Source organism: Ranitomeya imitator, chromosome 9 (assembly GCF_032444005.1).
Source record: "Ranitomeya imitator isolate aRanImi1 chromosome 9, aRanImi1.pri, whole genome shotgun sequence".
Taxonomy (NCBI): Eukaryota; Metazoa; Chordata; class Amphibia; order Anura; family Dendrobatidae; genus Ranitomeya; species Ranitomeya imitator.
Window position 1 is genome coordinate 5,364,496 of NC_091290.1, and position 20,157 is coordinate 5,384,652.

Sequence of the window (20,157 nt, forward strand, 5' to 3'; positions counted from 1 at the left end):
ATGAGGGAATTGACTGTTGGAGGAATGAGGGGAGGAGAAGGGGGAATGAGCGGGGGAAATGAGCGGGGTAATGAACGAAGAAGGGGGAATAAGCGGCGGAGGAGGAAGAAGGGGGAATAAGCAGAGAGGAGGGAGGAAGAAGTGGGACTGAGCAGAGGAGGAGGAAGGGGAAAATGAGTGCCGAAGCAGGAAGAGGGAAACGAGTGGCAGAAGAGGAATAGGTGATCGAGCAAAGGGAGGAAGGAGTGGAGGAGGCTGTGGAATGGGGAACACACAGTCGAGGAGGAAGGAAAGAGCTAGTGAAGGGGGAACGAGTAGAGGAAAGGGGGAATGAGGTGAGGGAGGGAAAGAAGCAAGAAAGGATGACAATTGTTTGGAAACTATTAGGCTGCAGTCGCAGGATGTGTTTGTTTGCAGGTTGAATCTTCCCCTCTTTTCTATATGACATCTGGATCAATCACCGCCATTAGCGAGTCCAGTCTAAACGTCAGGCCGTGTCCTCAGCATTTTACTCTTGCTCTGGTCACCTCCGTATACAGATAGCATGGCAGTCATATCATGAATTCTCCAGTAATTAGATTACCAATAATGAGGCAATGTAAATGATCCGGATCCTGACCCCGGTAATGGCATTATTCCGGCCTGTGTTTGTGTCTTACTATGTTAGTCTCCATAGTGATCTATGAGTAATCTCTGAGATTTGCCAATACAATAAGAAGTGAATGTGAAGCACACGCTGCTCTAATCCCAATGCTGCAATCTTTGGGTTTTTCACGAGGCGATATGTGACCTCAGGCCCGGAGACTTCCCTCGTCTGGATGAATAACTGCTCCCCATGGAGCGTCCATGTTCCCCACAGATCGCACGCTGAACATGAAACCCCAGGATGGCGGAGACTTACACAATGAAGTGTGTGGAGTGAGAGGTGTGAGCAATGGTTACGAGTCCTCGTGTGATTCCCACCCTAAAGTTACAGTCACCCCTCCAATGACCTAAAGAACTGCTGCCGAGTGTTCCCAAGAAAGCAGCCGAATCCCTCCTATAAGTTCACGCTCAAGGACCAAGAAGCTTTCGAGGACTCTTAGAACGAATCTCACCCATAATCAATAACATGAGCACTGGCCAATGTGGACCATTTCAGCTGATCACCATTTTAAGGATTGTACCATTATGTCCAACGACCGACAACTGTATGTCAGTGACTGTTCTGAGCCGGTCGGCTGAAGCGAAGCATGAGGCACAATCGGCTCCCACTTTTCGGCTCTGACATCTTCCATTTCCAGTCCGGCTTGCGGTAACAAACAGACATTGTGGTGACCACTTCTAGTCCTACGTGTTTGGCCGGGATTTGTGTAGCTGGATCTCTATTATGTTGTAAACTACGGTGACGACTGAATAACATCCAGTCCTGAGGATTCACCAGATCCACGTTTCCGATAACCATGGAAATCTGCAGTGAAAAGTGAGGCAAGGACAATGCTCAGAGGCCACGTGACCACGTAGAGCATTTCTTGTGCTGCGGTGCAGGGCTGGGGAGGGATTCGGGGTCAGGATGATGGGAGTAATGACTACATATCTGTAGGAGCCGCTCTGTGAGGAGCCACAGGCCAGTGCACAGTTCTCGTGGTGGCATCGAGCCACATTGCCCCTCGCTACGTGTCCACACTCCGCGCATAAAGTTTCCTTTATTTTGCTGACTGCGATGTGATTTCTCTTGATGTAAAATCTCAGAAATGTAGATGTCCTATAAATATACAGGCAGGGAGCAGAGAATTCTCCTTCTTATTGGCTGTTGGATGCCGTCCAGTTACAGTCTCCAGCCTGGTGATAGCCCCTCAGAAAACCCTTGTTCCATCAGTTTTAAGAAAACGATACAACTCAAGGCTCAGACCGCTGTGGATCAGAGTTCAGCTGGGAAAGTGACCGCAGCCGAGATCATGTTATGTAGCAGAAAATAAATGATCACAATGATTGAAAGTGGAAGGAGCCAGTGGATCATAACGCGCCCCCCGGGTTACGGCACGGTCTTCACGCATGCACCCGTCTGTGGTTATATCCGTGACACCTATTTTCCCGACTTGTCCCTAGATGTCAGACTCCATTTCTTTGTCTGATATCATTGCCCTATAAAGGCTGCAGGCGACAGCTCAGCTTCACCCAGGAGGGGGTCAGAAAGCAGAAATGAAGCATCATGGGAAATAAAGAATACCCTCATCATTGTATGTCTCCAACAGGGAAAATAAAATATTACTACAGGAGTTGTCCTATATTCCCAATGCAAAAATAAAACCAAACAAGGAAATGCCTCATGACATTTGGTGCGGAGGTTGTGCCAGCCCAGTGCAGGTTTAGTCCACCCATCAGACAATCTGCAGCTAAACACATCATATCCTCATTCCTCATGGGCGGTCTAAACCCGCTATTGGCTGGCTCATCTCAAGCCCTCATGGGTGGTCCAAACCTGCTATCGGCTCATCTCAAGCCCTCATGGGCGGTCCAAACCTACTGGCTGGCTCATCTCAAGCCCTCATGGGCGGTCCAAACCTGCTACTGGCTCATGTCAAGCCCTCATAAACCTGCTACTGCCTCATCTCAAGCCCTCATGGACAATCAAAACCTATCGGCTGGCTCATCTCAAGCCCTCATGGGCGGTCTAAACCTGCTATTGGCTGGCTCATCTCAAGCCCTCATGGGCGGTCCAAACCTGCTACTGGCTGGCTCATCTCAAGCCCTCATGGACAATCATCTCAAGCCCTCATGGACAATCAAAACCTATCGGCAGGCTCATCTCAAGCCCTCATAAACCTGCTACTGGCTCATCTCAAGCCCTCATGGACTGTCTAAACCTGCTATCGGCTGGCTCATCTCAAGCCCTCATGGGTGGTCCAAACCTGCTATCGGCTGGCCCATCTCAAGCCCTCATGGGCGGTCCAAACCTGCTACTGGCTCATGTCAAGCCCTCATAAACCTGCTACTGGCTCATCTCAAGCCCTCATGAGTGGTCTAAACCTGCTATTGGCTGGCTCATCTCAAAACCTCATGGACTGTCTAAACCTGCCATTGCCTGGCTCATCTCAAGCCCTCATGGGCGGTCTAAACCTGCCGTTGGCTGGCTCATCTCAAGCCCTCATGGACTGTCTAAACCTGCCGTTGGCTGGCTCATCTCAAACCCTCATGGACTGTCTAATCCTGCTGTTGGCTAGCTCATCTCAAGCCCTCATGGACTGTCTAAACCTGCCATTGGCTGGCTTATCTCAAGCCCTCATGGACTGTCTAATCCTGCCGTTGCCTGGCTCATCTCAAGCCCTCAAGGACTGTCTAAACCTGCTATTGGCTCATCTCAAGCCCTCGTGGACTGTATAAACCTGCTATTGGCTCATCTCAAGCCCTCATGGACTGTCTAAACCTGCTATTGGCTCATCTCAAGCCCTCATGGAGTGTCTAAACCTGCTGTTGGCTCATCTCAAGCCTTCAAGGACTGTCTAAACCTGCTATTGGCTGGCTCATCTCAAGCCTTCAAGGACTGTCTAAACCTGCTATTGGCTGGCTCATCTCAAGCCCTCATGGACTGTCTAAACCTGCTATTGGCTCATCTCAAGCCCTCATGGACTGTCTAAACATGCTTCTAGCTGGCTCATCTGCATTATTCTTAGAAGGTCCAAATAGGCTACTAGCTGGCTTACTTCTATTCCTTGTGGGTCATATAGACCTAGAGTGGAATAATCCATCTCTATTCCTTCTGGATGGTCCAAAGCAGCAATGAGCTGTCTCACCTCTAATAGGGGAAGTCTAAATCTACTGCTGACTGTCTCATCTCATTCTTCATACTTCGGCTGCACTGACAAGCCCTTAGTGCTTCCTCATGGGTGGTCTCAATCTGCACTGTTTTGGCACAACCTCTTCCCTTTTGGGAGGTAGATGGTGATGGGAACATGAAAACTGTTACCTGATCCCAATGTTAACAAAAATGGGGAAAAGGACTCATCATTCCTACACTGGATAAGATATCGGAGAAGTGAACTGGGACTTGGAAACAAGGATTGTGTTCCTGTGAAAAAGCGCAAGAAGGTTTAGATTCTTGTACGGAGCCGTCTTAGGCTACGTTCACACTAGCGTTCGGCTAGTGTGCGTCGCGCTAGCAGCGGCGACGCACGCGTCATGCGCCCCTATGTTTAACATGGGGGACGCATGCGTTTTTGCTTGTTGCGTTTTCCGACACGTGCGTCTTTTTTGACGCTAGCGTCGGACCAAGAAAACGCAACAAGTTGCATTTTTCTTGCGTCCGATTTTCGTCAAAAAACGACGCACGCGTCTAAAAACACAGCGTTTTTGCGTGCGTTTGCACGAGTTTTTCGGTGCGTTGCGTCGCCGACGAAGCGGCGCACAACGCTAGTGTGAACGTAGCCTAACAGAACTCTACTGCCCCCCTTCATGACCAGCAGTGTCCATGCAGGACCGGATTGAGCTGAAATCACTAATTTGGTGCAGAAGAAGCAAGAACATTCGTCTCCAGGAGACGGAAACACAAATATTATAAAATCTGCTGAAGAAAGAACATTTATAAGTGGAATCTGGAATAACCTTATTTATCACACAGCGATGCCATCAATCTGCAGAAAATCGGAGATGAGGAGCGCTGAAAGACAACGAGACCCCAGGGTGTCACATCAACACCCCCAATGGCTGCAGATCGACCTCTCACAAGACACCATGATGGAAAATAACCGGGGGTCATACAAAACAACAGAAGCATGGAGCTGTAATCTGCTGAGCCGTGTATCTAATCCTATCCTGTGATACTGTCTGCTGAGCCGTGTATCTAATCCTATCCTGTGTGATACTGTCTGCTGAGCCGTGTATCTAATCCTCTCCTGTGTGATACTGTCTGCTGAGCCGTGTATCTAATCCTATCCTGTGATACTGTCTGCTGAGCCGTGTATCTAATCCTATCCTGTGTGATACTGTCTGCTGAGCCGTGTATCTAATCCTCTCCTGTGTGATACTGACTGCTGAGCCGTGTATCTAATCCTATCCTGTGTGATACTGTCTGCTGAGCCGTGTATCTAATCCTATCCTGTGTGATACTGTCTGCTGAGCCGTGTATCTAATCCTATCCTGTGTGATACTGTCTGCTGAGCCGTGTATCTAATCCTCTCCTGTGTGATACTGACTGCTGAGCCGTGTATCTAATCCTATCCTGTGTGATACTGTCTGCTGAGCCGTGTATCTAATCCTATCCTGTGTGATACTGCCTGCTGAGCCGTGTATCTAATCCTCTCCTGTGTGATACTGACTGCTGAGCCGTGTATCTAATCCTATCCTGTGTGATACTGTCTGCTGAGCCGTGTATCTAATCCCATCCTGTGTGATACTGTCTGCTGAGCCGTGTATCTAATCCTATCCTGTGTGATACTGTCTGCTGAGCCGTGTATCTAATCCTATCCTGTGTGATACTGACTGCTGAGCGGTGTATCTAATCCTCTCCTGTGTGATACTGACTGCTGAGCCGTGTATCTAATCCTCTCCTGTGTGATACTGTCTGCTGAGCTGTGTATCTAATCCTGTCCTGCGTGATACTGACTGCTGAGCCGTGTATCTAATCCTATCCTGTGTGATACTGTCTGCTGAGCCGTGTATCTAATCCCATCCTGTGTGATACTGTCTGCTGAGCCGTGTATCTAATCCTATCCTGTGTGATACTGTCTGCTGAGCCGTGTATCTAATCCCATCCTGTGTGATACTGTCTGCTGAGCCGTGTATCTAATCCTATCCTGTGTGATACTGTCTGCTGAGCCGTGTATCTAATCCTCTCCTGTGTGATACTGACTGCTGAGCCGTGTATCTAATCCTATCCTGTGTGATACTGTCTGCTGAGCCGTGTATCTAATCCCATCCTGTGTGATACTGTCTGCTGAGCCGTGTATCTAATCCTATCCTGTGTGATACTGTCTGCTGAGCCGTGTATCTAATCCTCTCCTGTGTGATACTGACTGCTGAGCCGTGTATCTAATCCTCACCTGTGTGATACTGACTGCTGAGCCGTGTATCTAATCCTGTCCTGTGTGATACTGACTGCTGAGCCGTGTATCTAATCCTCTCCTGTGTGATACCGTCTGCTGAGCTGTGTATCTAATCCTATCCTGTGTGATACCGTCTGCTGAGCTGTGTATCTAATCCTATCCTGTGTGATACTGTCTGCTGAGCTGTGTATCTAATCCTATCCTGTGTGATACCGTCTGCTGAGCTGTGTATCTAATCCTCTCCTGTGTGATACTGTCTGCTGAGCCGTGTATCTAATCCTTCCCACTGTGATACTGTCTGCTGAGCCGTGTATCTAGTGCTGTCCCGTGGTACACAGCACTACTCCCCCCATCGTGTGCTGCGCTCCCTGTGGTTGCTCTGTGCACATTCCAGCGGGTGGCGCCGTGCACCAAACAAAAGCTGTGAAGGTAAATAAAGATGTGATTGCACAATAGGGCGGCACAACTCGCAGGATCCAGGACAGCGGTCACCAGGGAGACTAATAACACTGGTGGGAGTATTCCTCCAATTACAGAGCGGAAGACCCTGGTAAGGGGGTCCTGTACAGACTACAACGAGGATGGGGGGTCTCACAGGTTAACCATTTACAGTCTGAGGCTGGACACCCCTACTGCTCACCAGCTGTATAGTCTGGAGATTTGTGCTGCAGTCTGCAGCTTCTAAAACATTTTTATTTTTTATTATTTTACGCTGAACCATATTGTAACAAACCCTCAGCTGTGAAAGCTGCAGATCAGGACAAGCATCCAACCTTCTATGTTACCGGGCCTCAGAGGTTCTGACATCTCTGCGATCTCCAGTATTGAATGAGATCTTCATTTCACATCAACAGGTAAAAAAAGAGAAAGTGTTTGGTACTTACAAGTAGTCGCCGACAGTACCCGAACCGCCTGCTGCCATCTTCACCCGTCAGCATGAAGGAGAACGTCTCGCTGCAACAGAAGTCAGAAAAACATATAAAACCAACAAAGAATTCAGACACAAGATAAAAAGGATGAGACTCGAATACAAAACCGCAGGGGCCCCACCGACCTGCTATACTCCGACACCGGCACCCAGTCCCGGGCGTCCGGAAAACAGAACTGAGGAATGGCCTTCAGTCTCTCCTCCGCCTCCCGCATCTGCTTAGTGGGTCGCTCTAGCTGTGGAAGACACACGGGTATCACAGCAAAAAAGTATCACAGCGGCGGTATTATAGTAGATATATTCCTGTACATAGGAGCAGTATTATAGTAGTTATATTCCTGTACATAGGAGCAGTATTATAGTAGTTATATTCTTGTACATAGGGGCGGTATTATAGTAGATATATTCTTGTACATAGGAGCAGTATTATAGTAGATATATTCCTGTACATAGGAGCAGTATTATAGTAGTTATATTCCTGTACATAGGAGCAGTATTATAGTAGTTATATTCTTGTATATAGGGGCAGTATTATAGTAGTTATATTCTTGTACATAGGGGCAGTATTATAGTAGTTATATTCTTGTACATAGGAGCAGTATTATAGTAGTTATATTCCTGTACATAGGAGCAGTATTATAGTAGATATATTCCTGTACATAGGAGCAGTATTATAGTAGTTATATTCCTGTACATAGGAGCAGTATTATAGTAGATATATTCCTGTACATAGGAGCAGTATTATAGTAGATATATTCCTGTACATAGGAGCAGTATTATAGTAGATATATTCCTGTACATAGGGGCAGTATTATAGTAGTTATATTCTTGTACATAGGAGCAGTATTATAGTAGTTATATTCTTGTACATAGGGGGCAGTATTATAGTAGATATATTCCTGTACATAGGAGCAGTATTATAGTAGTTATATTCTTGTACATAGAGGCAGTATTATAGTAGTTATATTCTTGTACATAGGGAGCAGTATTATAGTAGTTATATTCTTGTACATAGGGGGCAGTATTATAGTAGATATATTCCTGTACATAGGAGCAGTATTATAGTAGTTATATTCTTGTACATAGGAGCAGTATTATAGTAGTTATATTCTTGTACATAGGGGCAGTATTATAGTAGTTATATTCTTGTACATAGGGGGCAGTATTATAGTAGTTATATTCTTGTACATAGGGGCAGTATTATAGTAGTTATATTCTTGTACATAGTGGGCAGTATTATAGTAGTTATATTCTTGTACATAGAGGCAGTATTATAGTAGTTATATTCTTGTACATAGGGGCAGTATTATAGTAGTTATATTCTTGTACATAGGGGGCAGTATTATAGTAGTTATATTCTTGTACATAGGAGCAGTATTATAGTAGATATATTCCTGTACATAGGAGCAGTATTATAGTAGTTATATTTTTGTACATAGGAGCAGTATTATAGTAGTTATATTCTTGTACATAGGGGCAGTATTATGGTAGTTATATTCTTGTACATAGGGGCAGTATTATAGTAGTTATATTCTTGTACATAGGGGCAGTATTATAGTAGTTATATTCTTGTACATAGGAGCAGTATTATAGTAGTTATATTCTTGTACATAGGGGCAGTATTATAGTAGTTATATTCTTGTACATAGGGGCAGTATTATAGTAGTTATATTCTTGTACATAGGGGCAGTATTATAGTAGTTATATTCTTGTACATAGGGGCAGTATTATAGTAGTTATATTCTTGTACATAGGGGCAGTATTATAGTAGTTATATTCTTGTACATAGGGGCAGTATTATAGTAGTTATATTCTTGTACATAGGAGCAGTATTATAGTAGTTATATTCTTGTACATAGGGGCAGTATTATAGTAGTTATATTCTTGTACATGGGGGCAGTATTATAGTAGTTATATTCTTGTACATAGGGGCAGTATTATAGTAGTTATATTCTTGTACATAGGGGCAGTATTATAGTAGTTATATTCTTGTACATAGGAGCAGTATTATAGTAGTTATATTCTTGTACATAGGGGCAGTATTATAGTAGTTATATTCTCGTACATGGGGCAGTATTATAGTAGTTATATCCTTGTACATAGGGGCAGTATTATAGTAGTTATATTCTTGTACATAGGAGCAGTATTATAGTAGTTATATTCTTGTACATAGGGGCAGTATTATGGTAGTTATATTCTTGTACATAGGGGTAGTATTATAGTAGTTATATTCTTGTATATAGGAGCAGTATTATAGTAGTTATATTCTTGTATATAGGAGCAGTATTATAGTAGTTATATTCTTGTACATAGGAGCAGTATTATAGTAGTTATATTCTTGTACATAGGGGCAGTATTATAGTAGTTATATTCTTGTACATAGGGGGCAGTATTATAGTAGTTATATTCTTGTACATAGGGGCAGTATTATAGTAGTTATATTCTTGTACATAGGGGCAGTATTATAGTAGTTATATTCTTGTACATAGGAGCAGTATTATAGTAGTTATATTCCTGTACATAGGGGCAGTATTATAGTAGTTATATTCTCGTACATGGGGCAGTATTATAGTAGTTATATTCTTGTACATAGGGGCAGTATTATAGTAGTTATATTCTTGTACATAGGAGCAGTATTATAGTAGTTATATTCCTGTACATAGGGGCAGTATTATATTCTTATACACACATACCTTGGGAAACTGATACGTGACTTCAGGGATATAGGTGTTTTTTGAAGGTTTTTTCTTCATCGAAATCACCACAAAATACTCAAACAGCTCTCGCTCCTGCCATTCGATCAGCTCCAATTCCAGTGTTCGGTAACTGGGGGCTCTGTTTAGCATGGACTGGATGAGGACCAGGCGTTGGGTATGTGCTGAAAGAGGAGCCCATTGACAAGTGTCAGTACATGTCACCTATGAAAGGTGAGATACCACACAGGTGATAGATAATCAATCAGAATTTTATATTTATATGTTATATATATTATTAGAGCACTGAACCTTAAAGGGATAGAGATAAGTGGCCCCTCAGTCTCCAGGACAGATATAGGTGCCAGACATCCAGTCGAGATGCCGATGAGAGACTCATGTGATAAAATGGGGGCCTGTGTGTCCTGAAGTCGCGCGGTCATTGATGACATTGTCCATAAAGCATCATTACCTGTATCTCTCAGCGCCATCTTGACTAGATGTTTTGCGCCTTTATGGTTCTGATGACGGTACACCTTGCCGGACCCGGCACAGAGCGGCAGCATTTCCATCTGATCATCGATCCTAGCACAACTCCGCAGGGTGAACCTTTATCTTCCTGTTCCTACTTCGCTCCTTTCTTGGAACGTACTCACCTTGTAGCGCCCCCTTCTGGTCTGGTTTATAACAGCACACGAAGGGCTGAAACATTCGGTAGAAGTCACTGTTGTAATCATTTGTGTTCCTCAGTGCTGTCGGCTTACACTCGGCTATGATCATCGCTGTTATGTGACTTTACACCACATTATTGCCATTTTAAATAAAACGATGTTACCCAAGTTGTCCCAGGAGCAATTACAGAGTCTAAATGAAGCAATAAATTCTACAGCTCATTTACATATAAGAAAAATGTACGATTTTTTTCTGAAATAAGACTTCGGATTCATTTTTATAGTGGAAGCAATGTGGCTTGAGCGGGGTTGCACGGTGTGTTGGAGCCTGGCGTAGCAGCAATTCCCTGCTTCATCAGACGCACAATGCCGCTCTGTCTGTCCACCATGCTTTACACAGATTCGCTGCTCACCTTTGAAGCGGTCGTCTGAGTCGCTTTCACTCTCACTGTTGTCATCTGCACAAAGAAGAAAATATCACAGTGAACGTTACTGGGATGGTCCATAAACCACCGACAGATCTCAGACCAGGCGCGTGCAGCACGGTCACATGATCAGGTCACATGATCCACTACCTCGCAGCGATGCCGTCTCCACGCTGGACATGGACAGCTTCTTTAACCTTTTCTTGCCTCGCTTGGCGTTGTAGATGGAGTTGATCCTCTGCACGAGCTGCAAGACAGGATTATTGACAAACTAGTCCTCCAGAGTCACAATGATGGCTGCTCATTTATCACACAGCCATTATCAGCGATTCCGCTGTACTGCACTGTCTATTGCACTCCGTGGTTGTCCCAAGGGTCAGATCACGTTATACAGATGCAGCAGATCTGCAGCAGGTGACAACAGCCAGAAAGTCAGCGGGTCATAACAGCCTGAGGCACAGCAGGTCATAACAGCCTGAGGTACAGCAGGTCATAACAGCCAGAGGCACAGCAGGTCATAACAGCTAGAGGCACAGCAGGTCATAATAGCCAGACATGCAGCAGGCCATAACAGCCAGAGGTACAGCAGGTCATAACAGCCAAAGGTACAGTAGGTCATAACAGCCAGAGGTACAGCAGGTCATAACAGCCAGAGGCACAGCAGGTCATAACAGGTAGAGGCACAGCAGGTCATAACAGCCTGAGGTACAGCAGGTCATAACAGCTAGAGGTACAGCAGGTCATAACAGCCAGAGGTACAGCAGGTCATAACATCCAGAGACACAGCAGGTCATAACAGGTAGAGGCACAGCAGGTCATAACAGCCTGAGGTACAGCAGGTCATAACAGCCTGAGGTACAGCAGGTCATAACAGCTAGAGGTACAGCAGGTCATAACAGCCAGAGGTACAGCAGGTCATAGCATCCAGAGGTACAGCAGGTCATAACAGGTAGAGGCACAGCAGGTCATAACAGCCAGAGGTACAGCAGGTTATAACAGCCAGAGGTACAGCAGGTCATAACAGCAAGAGGCACAGCAGGTCATAACAGCCAGAGGTACAGCAGGTCATAACAGCCAGAGGTACAGCATGTCATAACAGCTAGAGGTACAGCAGGTCATAACAGCCAGAGGTACAGCAGGTCATAACAGCCAGAGGTACAGCAGGTCATAACAGCTAGAGGTACAGCGGGTCATAACAGCCAGAGGTACAACAGGTCAAAACAGCTAGAGGTACAGCAGATCAAGAGGCTCAGAAGGTCATAACAGCTAGAGGTACAGCAGGTCATAGCAGTCAGAGGCACAGCAGGTCATAACAGCTAGAGGCACAACAGGTCATAGCAGTCAGAGGCTAAGCAGGTCATAACAGACATAGGTACAGCAGGTCATAACAGCAAGAGGCACAGTAGGTCATAATAGCCAGACATGCAGCAGGTCATAGCATCCAGAGACTAAGCAGGTCATAACAGCCAGACGCGCAGCAGGTCATAACAGCCCGAGATTAAGCAGGCCATAACAGCCAGAGGGCTCCACAAAGTACTACAGAGGCTGGTCATGAAGTGGTGAATAATCCCAAGACGGCAGGAGTCAGTAAAAGGGGCATTTTGTGGTGAATTTGGGGAGACAACTTGTTATACTAGCTGTGTTCGGCCATTTAAATTGTTCTTATTTCATTGCTTTATTTGAAAGAGCAGAACGTTTGTAAATTAAGTTTTAACCAATACATCGAATCTGCACTAGGGTGAGGGGATCATTTACATTGCCGCTGCAGACCATCCATCAAGAGCTTACCTTGGGGACTCGCCGGGCCCGACGTGACGACAGGAGCCCGCTGGTGGTGCTGAGGCTGTCTTCATTCAGGCTGGAGGGGGACGGTGGCATTGTCAGCTGTGCCAGGAGCAGCATGTCATCATGGCTGTGCCGCTTTGGCAGACGAGCTGAACGATGATCTTTTCTTTCGGAGGAATTTCCAACTCGCAGTGACTGGCTGCCACTTTTAGACGTCACCTAAAGTTAGGAGCGTAGACGTTAGAGACAGCAGGAGCCCACACAGGTAAACGAGGCCCCTCTAGGGATGGCTTTAGGGTCACTTGTTTTCCCAGTTTCCAACAAAAAAAAGTTGACTTCTGAACATTATTCTTCCTGCAGTGTAAAGAATGAAGGTTTTCCTCCTAAATTTACAGGTGTCAAAAGGAACGGCGGCCGCCTTTCTTTACACTGCAGCGTGTATCCAAACACCTGGTAACAGTTCACACTGCGACGTCTTCCCTTCCAGGTGATACATTTCATTATGTGAGGCGATCAGTGAGGATTACCGTTATGTTAATCACTTGGCTCCAGAAAACGAACATTCAGCAATATTCAGTCGCATCTGACGAGGTGCAGAAATAATATGTGGAATAACTGGAATGATTCCCTGTAAGTAATCGCCGCAGTCATTGAGCGCAGTATAAGGTCACAGATTCCGGTCACCGAGCGGTGGATCCCTGAACTTTATACGAATTGATCTACTGATACATTTTGGAAACTCCTCTCGGGGACCACCACGGTAGGGTTGGTACCACCAGTCTGATCTGTGCGCAACGGCAGGATCGATTAGTAATGTCTGCTCTGTATGAACAGGATACGCAGAGACAGAACAAAGTGTCATGTCCATACAGAGCAGCCTGGTGCATCCATCCTGCACTGGGGCTGAGGGGGGTAACATGAAGGGCTGACTTATAACCCCTGTATATAATGAACGCGTTCATGCTGGGGGGATATGTAACTAAAGATGAACAGTCGCATAGGAAAGAGGTCAGAGACTTTGTAACCAACCATGTGCTACATATCCTCATCTCTGCTTGCTTTAATGAATGGTAACAGCACAGATTTGTCCTGATAGTTTGCTGCAATATATCAGATACAACTATAACACCCCCGAACTAGGAGAAGTAGTAAGTCAGTACAAGAAGGACAACAAGCAATGGCGAGGATATGACCCCCAGTAGGTAACAGAACTTTCTATTATTACAGGGTCCTGAGCCCAACATCTGTACATGACGCAGAGGGGGCTGCGTACCTGGGGGGGCGCCGTGTACTTCCGCTCTGGCGTCCTCAGCATCCTGTTTGACGGCGGCTTCGAACTGTCCGGTGACAGCTGGGATTTGCGGGCCAAGTGTCGTCCCTTCAGGTCCACATCCTCGTAAGGGTTTTCCTTGGGCGAGTCGCCTTGTTTTTTAACCGAGAAGTAAAAACAGACTCAAGTTTAGAAAAATACGAAGATGTGAAATGAACGCGAACCGCTCAGCAAAATCTCCGAAGATTCCTGCGTGACTCATTCCCCCATCTGCAGCTGGGATCTGGCACCATGTCCTCTCGTATCCAACCTAGCGCACACAAAGAATTCGCTGCGCAGCTCCGCCAGCTGCGCCGTCTCTCTGGATCAGGCTCCGGAGAGCGGGAATGGCTGGGGTCTTCCCAAGAGCTGCCATCTACCCCCTGACTAATGAAGTCCTACAGCAGGAGAGGGGCCGGTAACCCCTCCAGCATCTGAGCCACAATGACGTGCGAGAGGATCAGGATCAGAATTATTAATAACCCAAATCCCAGGAATCAGGGAGAAGACGCCAAAGAATGATTCCTGCAGATCCTACAAATCCGGGACATGTTCTAGACTCGGGTTCTGGATACCTGAGCGTCGCACTGGCCACATACGCCCTATGGAAACGGAGCCCACCAGTGCTCCCAGTCTGTGGGGGCAGCAGGCACCATTGTAGGGCTGAGGGATGGTGCGGGGATGGGCAAGTATACAGCTGGGAACAACGGAAAAAGTCAACCAGACCCTAATCCTGACAAAATCCCCAAAACCAGTGTTCATACATGATCCTCCAAAGTGGGCGTCCTACCTGCCGGATGTCTGGCGGCCCCTTATCTCCCCTTCATGTCATGTAGCAGAGAACTTCGTGGGGACCGAGAGCCACAACCACGAGCCACAACCACGGGCCACAACCACGAGCCACAACCACGGGCCACAACCAAGGGCCACAACCACGAGCCACAACCACGAGCCACAACCACGGGCCACAACCACGAGCCACAACCACGAGCCACAACCACGGGCCACAACCACGAGCCACAACCACGGGCCACAACCACGAGCCACAACCACGAGCCACAACCACGGGCCACAACCACGGGCCACAACCACGGGCCACAACCACGGGCATGAAGAGCTTAGTCTATGCAGGCCTGAGAACTGGAGAATGGAAAGCGCTGACACTTATTGCTTTAACTTCTCAGCATTTTCAGGAGCTCTGCTGGCAGTCAGTGAAGAAACAGTCATTGCAAATGGCTGTAGTAACATTGCTGTAACTGACTGTGCACCTGTGGGACAAGGACAGCAGTGCAGGATCACATTCACAGCAAGCAGAGATCTTGAGAAGGCAGAAAAAATAATCCACAAATACTGGTAAAGTTTCTGAACTTCTCTGTAGGCTGGAGACAGCAGCGGACGGCATCGGATACGTTCTACTAATGACCCCGGTTTCCAGCTTCGCTGCCATTGTCAGTGCTCTGACCCTCCGAGAGAACGGCAGCACAGGTGCGGAGGAGACGGAGAAAGTAACTCTCCATCTCCTCCATGGCCGGACATCGGACTGGGATGACATCTGAGTGCAGTCCGAGACTTGTATGGATTAGTGAGCCGAGCCTCGCTGACTGGGCATGAGACAATAATGGCCGATCTGTGCGGTAACGTCCCATCGCACCGGCCGTGTTATACTGTGACCCCGGACTGAAGACGGCTGATGAAAACCAATGATACATTGCTGAACCCATCGTCTCCCCAGAAATGTCGCCACGTTCTGCTGCAGTTCTCCTTCACTGTAGGAAAGAACAGAATTGTGACCACTGAGCCAGTTTTCTGTCAGACCTAATGACTCCATGAAGGGTCCTCTCCCTGTAACTCTCCTGAAATACTCTGTGCAGCTTGTGATCCTGCTCATTCCACAATGTCACTTCCACAGGATCAGCGGATAATTCTGCTGAAATACTCTGTTAGGCCGGTTTCACACGTCAGTGGCTCCGGTACGTGAGGTGACAGTTTCCTCACGTACTGGAGACACTGACTCACGTAGACACATTAAAATCAATGCATCTGTGCAGATGTCATTGATTTTTTGCGGACAGTGTCTCCGTGTGCCAAACACGGAGACATGTCAGTGTTCTTGGGAGCGCACGGATTACACAGACCCATTAAAGTCAATGGGTCCGTGTAAAACACGTACCGCACACGGACAACGTCCATGTGCCGTGCAGGAGACAGCGCTACTGTAAGTGCTGTCCCCCCCCACTGGTGCTGAAGCCGCCATTCATATCTTCTCTGCAGCAGTCTTTGCTGTAAAGAAGATATGAATAATCCTTTTTTTTTTGTTTCTCGTGTTTAAAATAAAGGTCCATATCCCCACCCCCCTCCCACCCCCTGTGCGCCCGCCCGCTGCTTCCTGTCCTGGCCGCACCTTGTACTGTATGAGCGGTCACGTGGGGCCGCTCATTTACAGTCATGAATATGCGGCTCCACCTCCCATAGGCGTGGAGCCGCATATTCATCACTTTAAATGAGCGGCCCCACGTGACCGCTCATACAGTACAAGGTGCGGCCAGGACAGGAAGCAGCGCCAGCCAGCGAGGGAGCCGGGTGAGTATTTTAAGAACAGCGGGCGGGCGCACAGGGGGTGGGGATATGGACCTTTATTTTAAACACGAGAAACAAAAAAAAAAGGATTATTCATATCTTTACAGCAAACACTGCTGCAGGGAAGATATGAATCGCGGCTTCAGCACCAGATGCAGGGGACAGCGCTAAACTTTAGCGCTGTCTCCTGCACGGTGCGTGTGGTACCCAGTGGGCACACATGTGCCGCACGTGTGCCACAGAAACGCACGGGCACACGGACACGGATAATTCCGGTACCGGAATTATCTGGACGTGTGGGACTGCCCTAATGCTGGGACCCTGTTATCTTTCTTATTTTACTTTCAACCAGTGATGGCCAAAAAGATTAGCACGCTCCTCTCCGGAGAAACTCTGTGCTGTGGACCCTTTTCCTCTGCCTCCTCCGATAAGAGAAGCACATTCTTCTGCTGAAACCCTCTGTGCTGCTGTAAGCATCCCCAATCAGTCTGCCGTGCCATGGGCCTTGATACATAATAGTGGCCCGGTAAACCTGCAGCCGCGGACTGCGGTCAGACCGGAGACTGCTCTCCTGCTAATAAAATGATTACTGGAGAGATTAGGACATAAACGTTTCCTTCGCTTCCTGTCCCAAATTAATTCAATGAGAGAATTTAGCAACTGGAGTAAATTCTATTTATTCCAAATCTCTGCAGAATGCGGCAGCAGCTCATCACTCCCATCGTCCAGAGGAGGGAATCCGGTGGGGGTGCAGCGGTGCCACCGCCTCTCACTACAGGTTTATACCCAAGAGCGACTCTGCACATGGATACGGATGGACGGCATCGGCCAAGTCTCCGCTCTGGGACCAGTCTGCCATTGTCAGGATAAGAAGCGGCCGGAGAGGGGACACTGGGGGGAAAGGGTCTGATATCAGAAAGGAAGTCACCAGATCCCAACAACAGGAGCATATCCGACTCTGGTCACTGCGAGAGCTGCACCCCAAGCTACAACGTGACTGATACTCTAGTCACCGCGAGAGCTGCACCCCAAGCTACAACGTGCCTGATACTCTAGTGACTGCGAGAGCTGCACCCCAAGCTACAACGTCCCTCATACTCTAGTCACTGCTAGAGCTGCACCCCAAGCTACAACGTGCCTGATACTCTAGTGACTGCGAGAGCTGCACCCCAAGCTACAACGTGCCTGATACTCTAGTGACTGCGAGAGCTGCACCCCAAGCTACAACGTCCCTCATACTCTAGTCACTGCTAGAGCTGCACCCCAAGCTACAACGTGCCTGATACTCTAGTCACCGCGAGAGCTGCACCCCAAGCTATAACGTGCCTGATACTCTAGTGACTGCGAGAGCTGTACCCCAAGGATGAAGCTACAACATGCCTTATACTCTAGTCACTGCGAGAGCTGCACCCCAAGCTACAACATGTCTGATACTCTAGTCACTGCGAGAGCTGCACCCCAAGCTATAACGTGCCTGATACTCTAGTCACTGCGAGAGCTGCACCCCAAAGTATAACATGCCTGATACTCTAGCCACTGCGAGAGCTGCACCCCAAGTATGAAGCTACAGTGTGCCTGATACTCTAGTCACCGCGAGAGCTGCACCCCAAGCTACAATGTGCCTGATACTCTAGTCACCGCGAGAGCTGCACCCCAAGCTATAACGTGTCTGATACTCTAGTGACTGCGAGAGCTGCACCCCAAGGTATAACATGCCTGATACTCTAGCCACTGCGAGAGCTGCACCCCAAGTATGAAGCTACAGTGTGCCTGATACTCTAGTCACCGCGAGAGCTGCACCCCAAGCTACAATGTGCCTGATACTCTAGTCACCGCGAGAGCTGCACCCCAAGCTATAACGTGTCTGATACTCTAGTGACTGCGAGAGCTGTACCCCAAGGATGAAGCTACAACATGCCTTATACTCTAGTCACTGCGAGAGCTGCACCCCAAGGTATAACATGCCTGATACTCTAGCCACTGCGAGAGCTACACCCCAAGTATGAAGCTACAGTGTGCCTGATACTCTAGTCACTGCGAGAGCTGTACCAAGTATGAAGCTGCAACGTGCCTTATACTCTAGTTACTGCGAGAGCTGTACCCCAAGCTATAACGTGCCTGATACTCTAGTCACTGCGAGAGCTGCATCCCAAGTATGAAGCTATAATGTGCCTAATACTCTAGTCACTTCTAGAGCTGTATCCCAAGTATGAAGCTATAACGAGTGTAATACTCTAGTCACTTCTAGAGCTGCACCCCAAGTAATAAAAATAATAATTTTTATTTATATAGCGCCAACATATTCCGCAGCACTTTACAATTAAGCGGGGACATGTACAAACAATAACTTCGGTACGAGTTAAGACAATTTAAACAGTGACATTAGGGGTGAGGTCCCTGCTCGCAAACTTACAATCTACAGGGAAATGGGGACACAATAGGTGAAAAGTGCTCGTTATTTCAGGTCTGGCAATTATAATAAATAGGGATTTTCATACAAAGCTGCATGATCCGGTCATCAGCCCATGTGCAAGTATGAAGTTATAACGAGCGTAATACTCTAGTCACTTCTAGAGCTGCACCCCAAGTATGAACCTATAACGTGCCTAATACTCTAGTCACTTTTAGAGCTGTATCCAAGTAAGCTGTGCAGATAGAAGAGCTGTGCAGATAGAAGAGCTGTGCATATACAGTTAAGTCCATATATATTTGGACAGAGACATTTTTCTAATTTTGGTTATAGACATTACCAGGAGGAATTTTAAACAAAACAATTCAGATGCAGTTGAAGTTCAGACTTTCAGCTTTCATTTGAGGGGATCCATATTAACATTGGATGAAGGGTTTAGGAGTTTCAGCTCCTTAACATGTGCCACCCTGTTTTTAAAGGGACCAAAAGTAATTGGACAATTGACTCCAAGGCTATTTCATGGACAGGTGTGGGCAATCCCTTCGTTATGTCATTCTCAATTAAGCAGATAAAAGGCCTGGAGTTGATTTGAGGTGTGGTGCTTGTATTTGGAAGGTTTTGCTGTGAAGTAAACATGCGGTAAAGGAGCTCTCCATGCAGGTGAAACAATCCATCCTTAAGCTGCGAAAACAGAAAAAAACCATCCGAGAAATTGCTACAATATTAGGAGAGGCAAAATCTAGTTTGGTCCATCCTGAGAAAGAAAGAAAGCACTGGTGAACTCATCAATGCAAAAAGACCTGGGCGCCCACGGAAGACAACAGTGGATGGTCGCAGAATAATCCCCATGGTGAAGAGAAACCCCTTCACAACAGCCGACCAAGTGACCAACACTCTCCAGGAGGTCGGCGTATCAATATCCAAATCTACCATAAAGAGAAGACTACATGAAAGTAACTACAGAGGGTTCACTGCACGGTGCAGCCACTCATAAGCATCAAGAAGAAAAAGGCTAAAAAACATCTAAAAAAGCCGCACAGTCCTGGAAGAACATTCTATGGACAGATGGAACCAAGATCAACCTCTACCAGAATGATGGAAAGAGAAAAGTATGGTGAAGGCGCGGTACAGCTCATGATCCAAAGCATACCACATCATCTGTAAAACACGGCGGAGGCAGTGTGATGGCGCGGGCATGCATGGCTGCCAGTGGCACTGGGTCACTAGTGTTTATTGATGATGTGACACAGGACAGAAGCAGCCGAATGAATTCTGAGGTCTTCAGAGCCGCCATACTGTGTGCTCAGATCCAGCCAATGCAGCCAAACTGATTGGTCGT

At 47.1% G+C, this 20,157-nt stretch overlaps 1 protein-coding gene across 5 annotated transcripts in view; it reads right to left on the reverse strand.

The window, feature by feature from the left end:
- Positions 1 to 20,157, reverse strand: part of DENND2B (DENN domain containing 2B) — a 267,720-nt gene that overhangs the window by 46,860 nt on the left and 200,703 nt on the right. For all 5 annotated transcript variants that reach the window (XM_069739238.1, XM_069739239.1, XM_069739237.1 and 2 more), the window contains 7 exons: positions 13,796 to 13,944; positions 12,526 to 12,741; positions 10,888 to 10,984; positions 10,726 to 10,770; positions 9,642 to 9,826; positions 7,075 to 7,184; positions 6,905 to 6,974 (listed from right to left, as the gene is read on the reverse strand). In XM_069739238.1, coding sequence (XP_069595339.1) covers positions 6,905 to 6,974; positions 7,075 to 7,184; positions 9,642 to 9,826; positions 10,726 to 10,770; positions 10,888 to 10,984; positions 12,526 to 12,741; positions 13,796 to 13,944 — 872 coding nt within the window. The remainder of the gene's footprint in view (positions 1 to 6,904; positions 6,975 to 7,074; positions 7,185 to 9,641; positions 9,827 to 10,725; positions 10,771 to 10,887; positions 10,985 to 12,525; positions 12,742 to 13,795; positions 13,945 to 20,157) is intronic.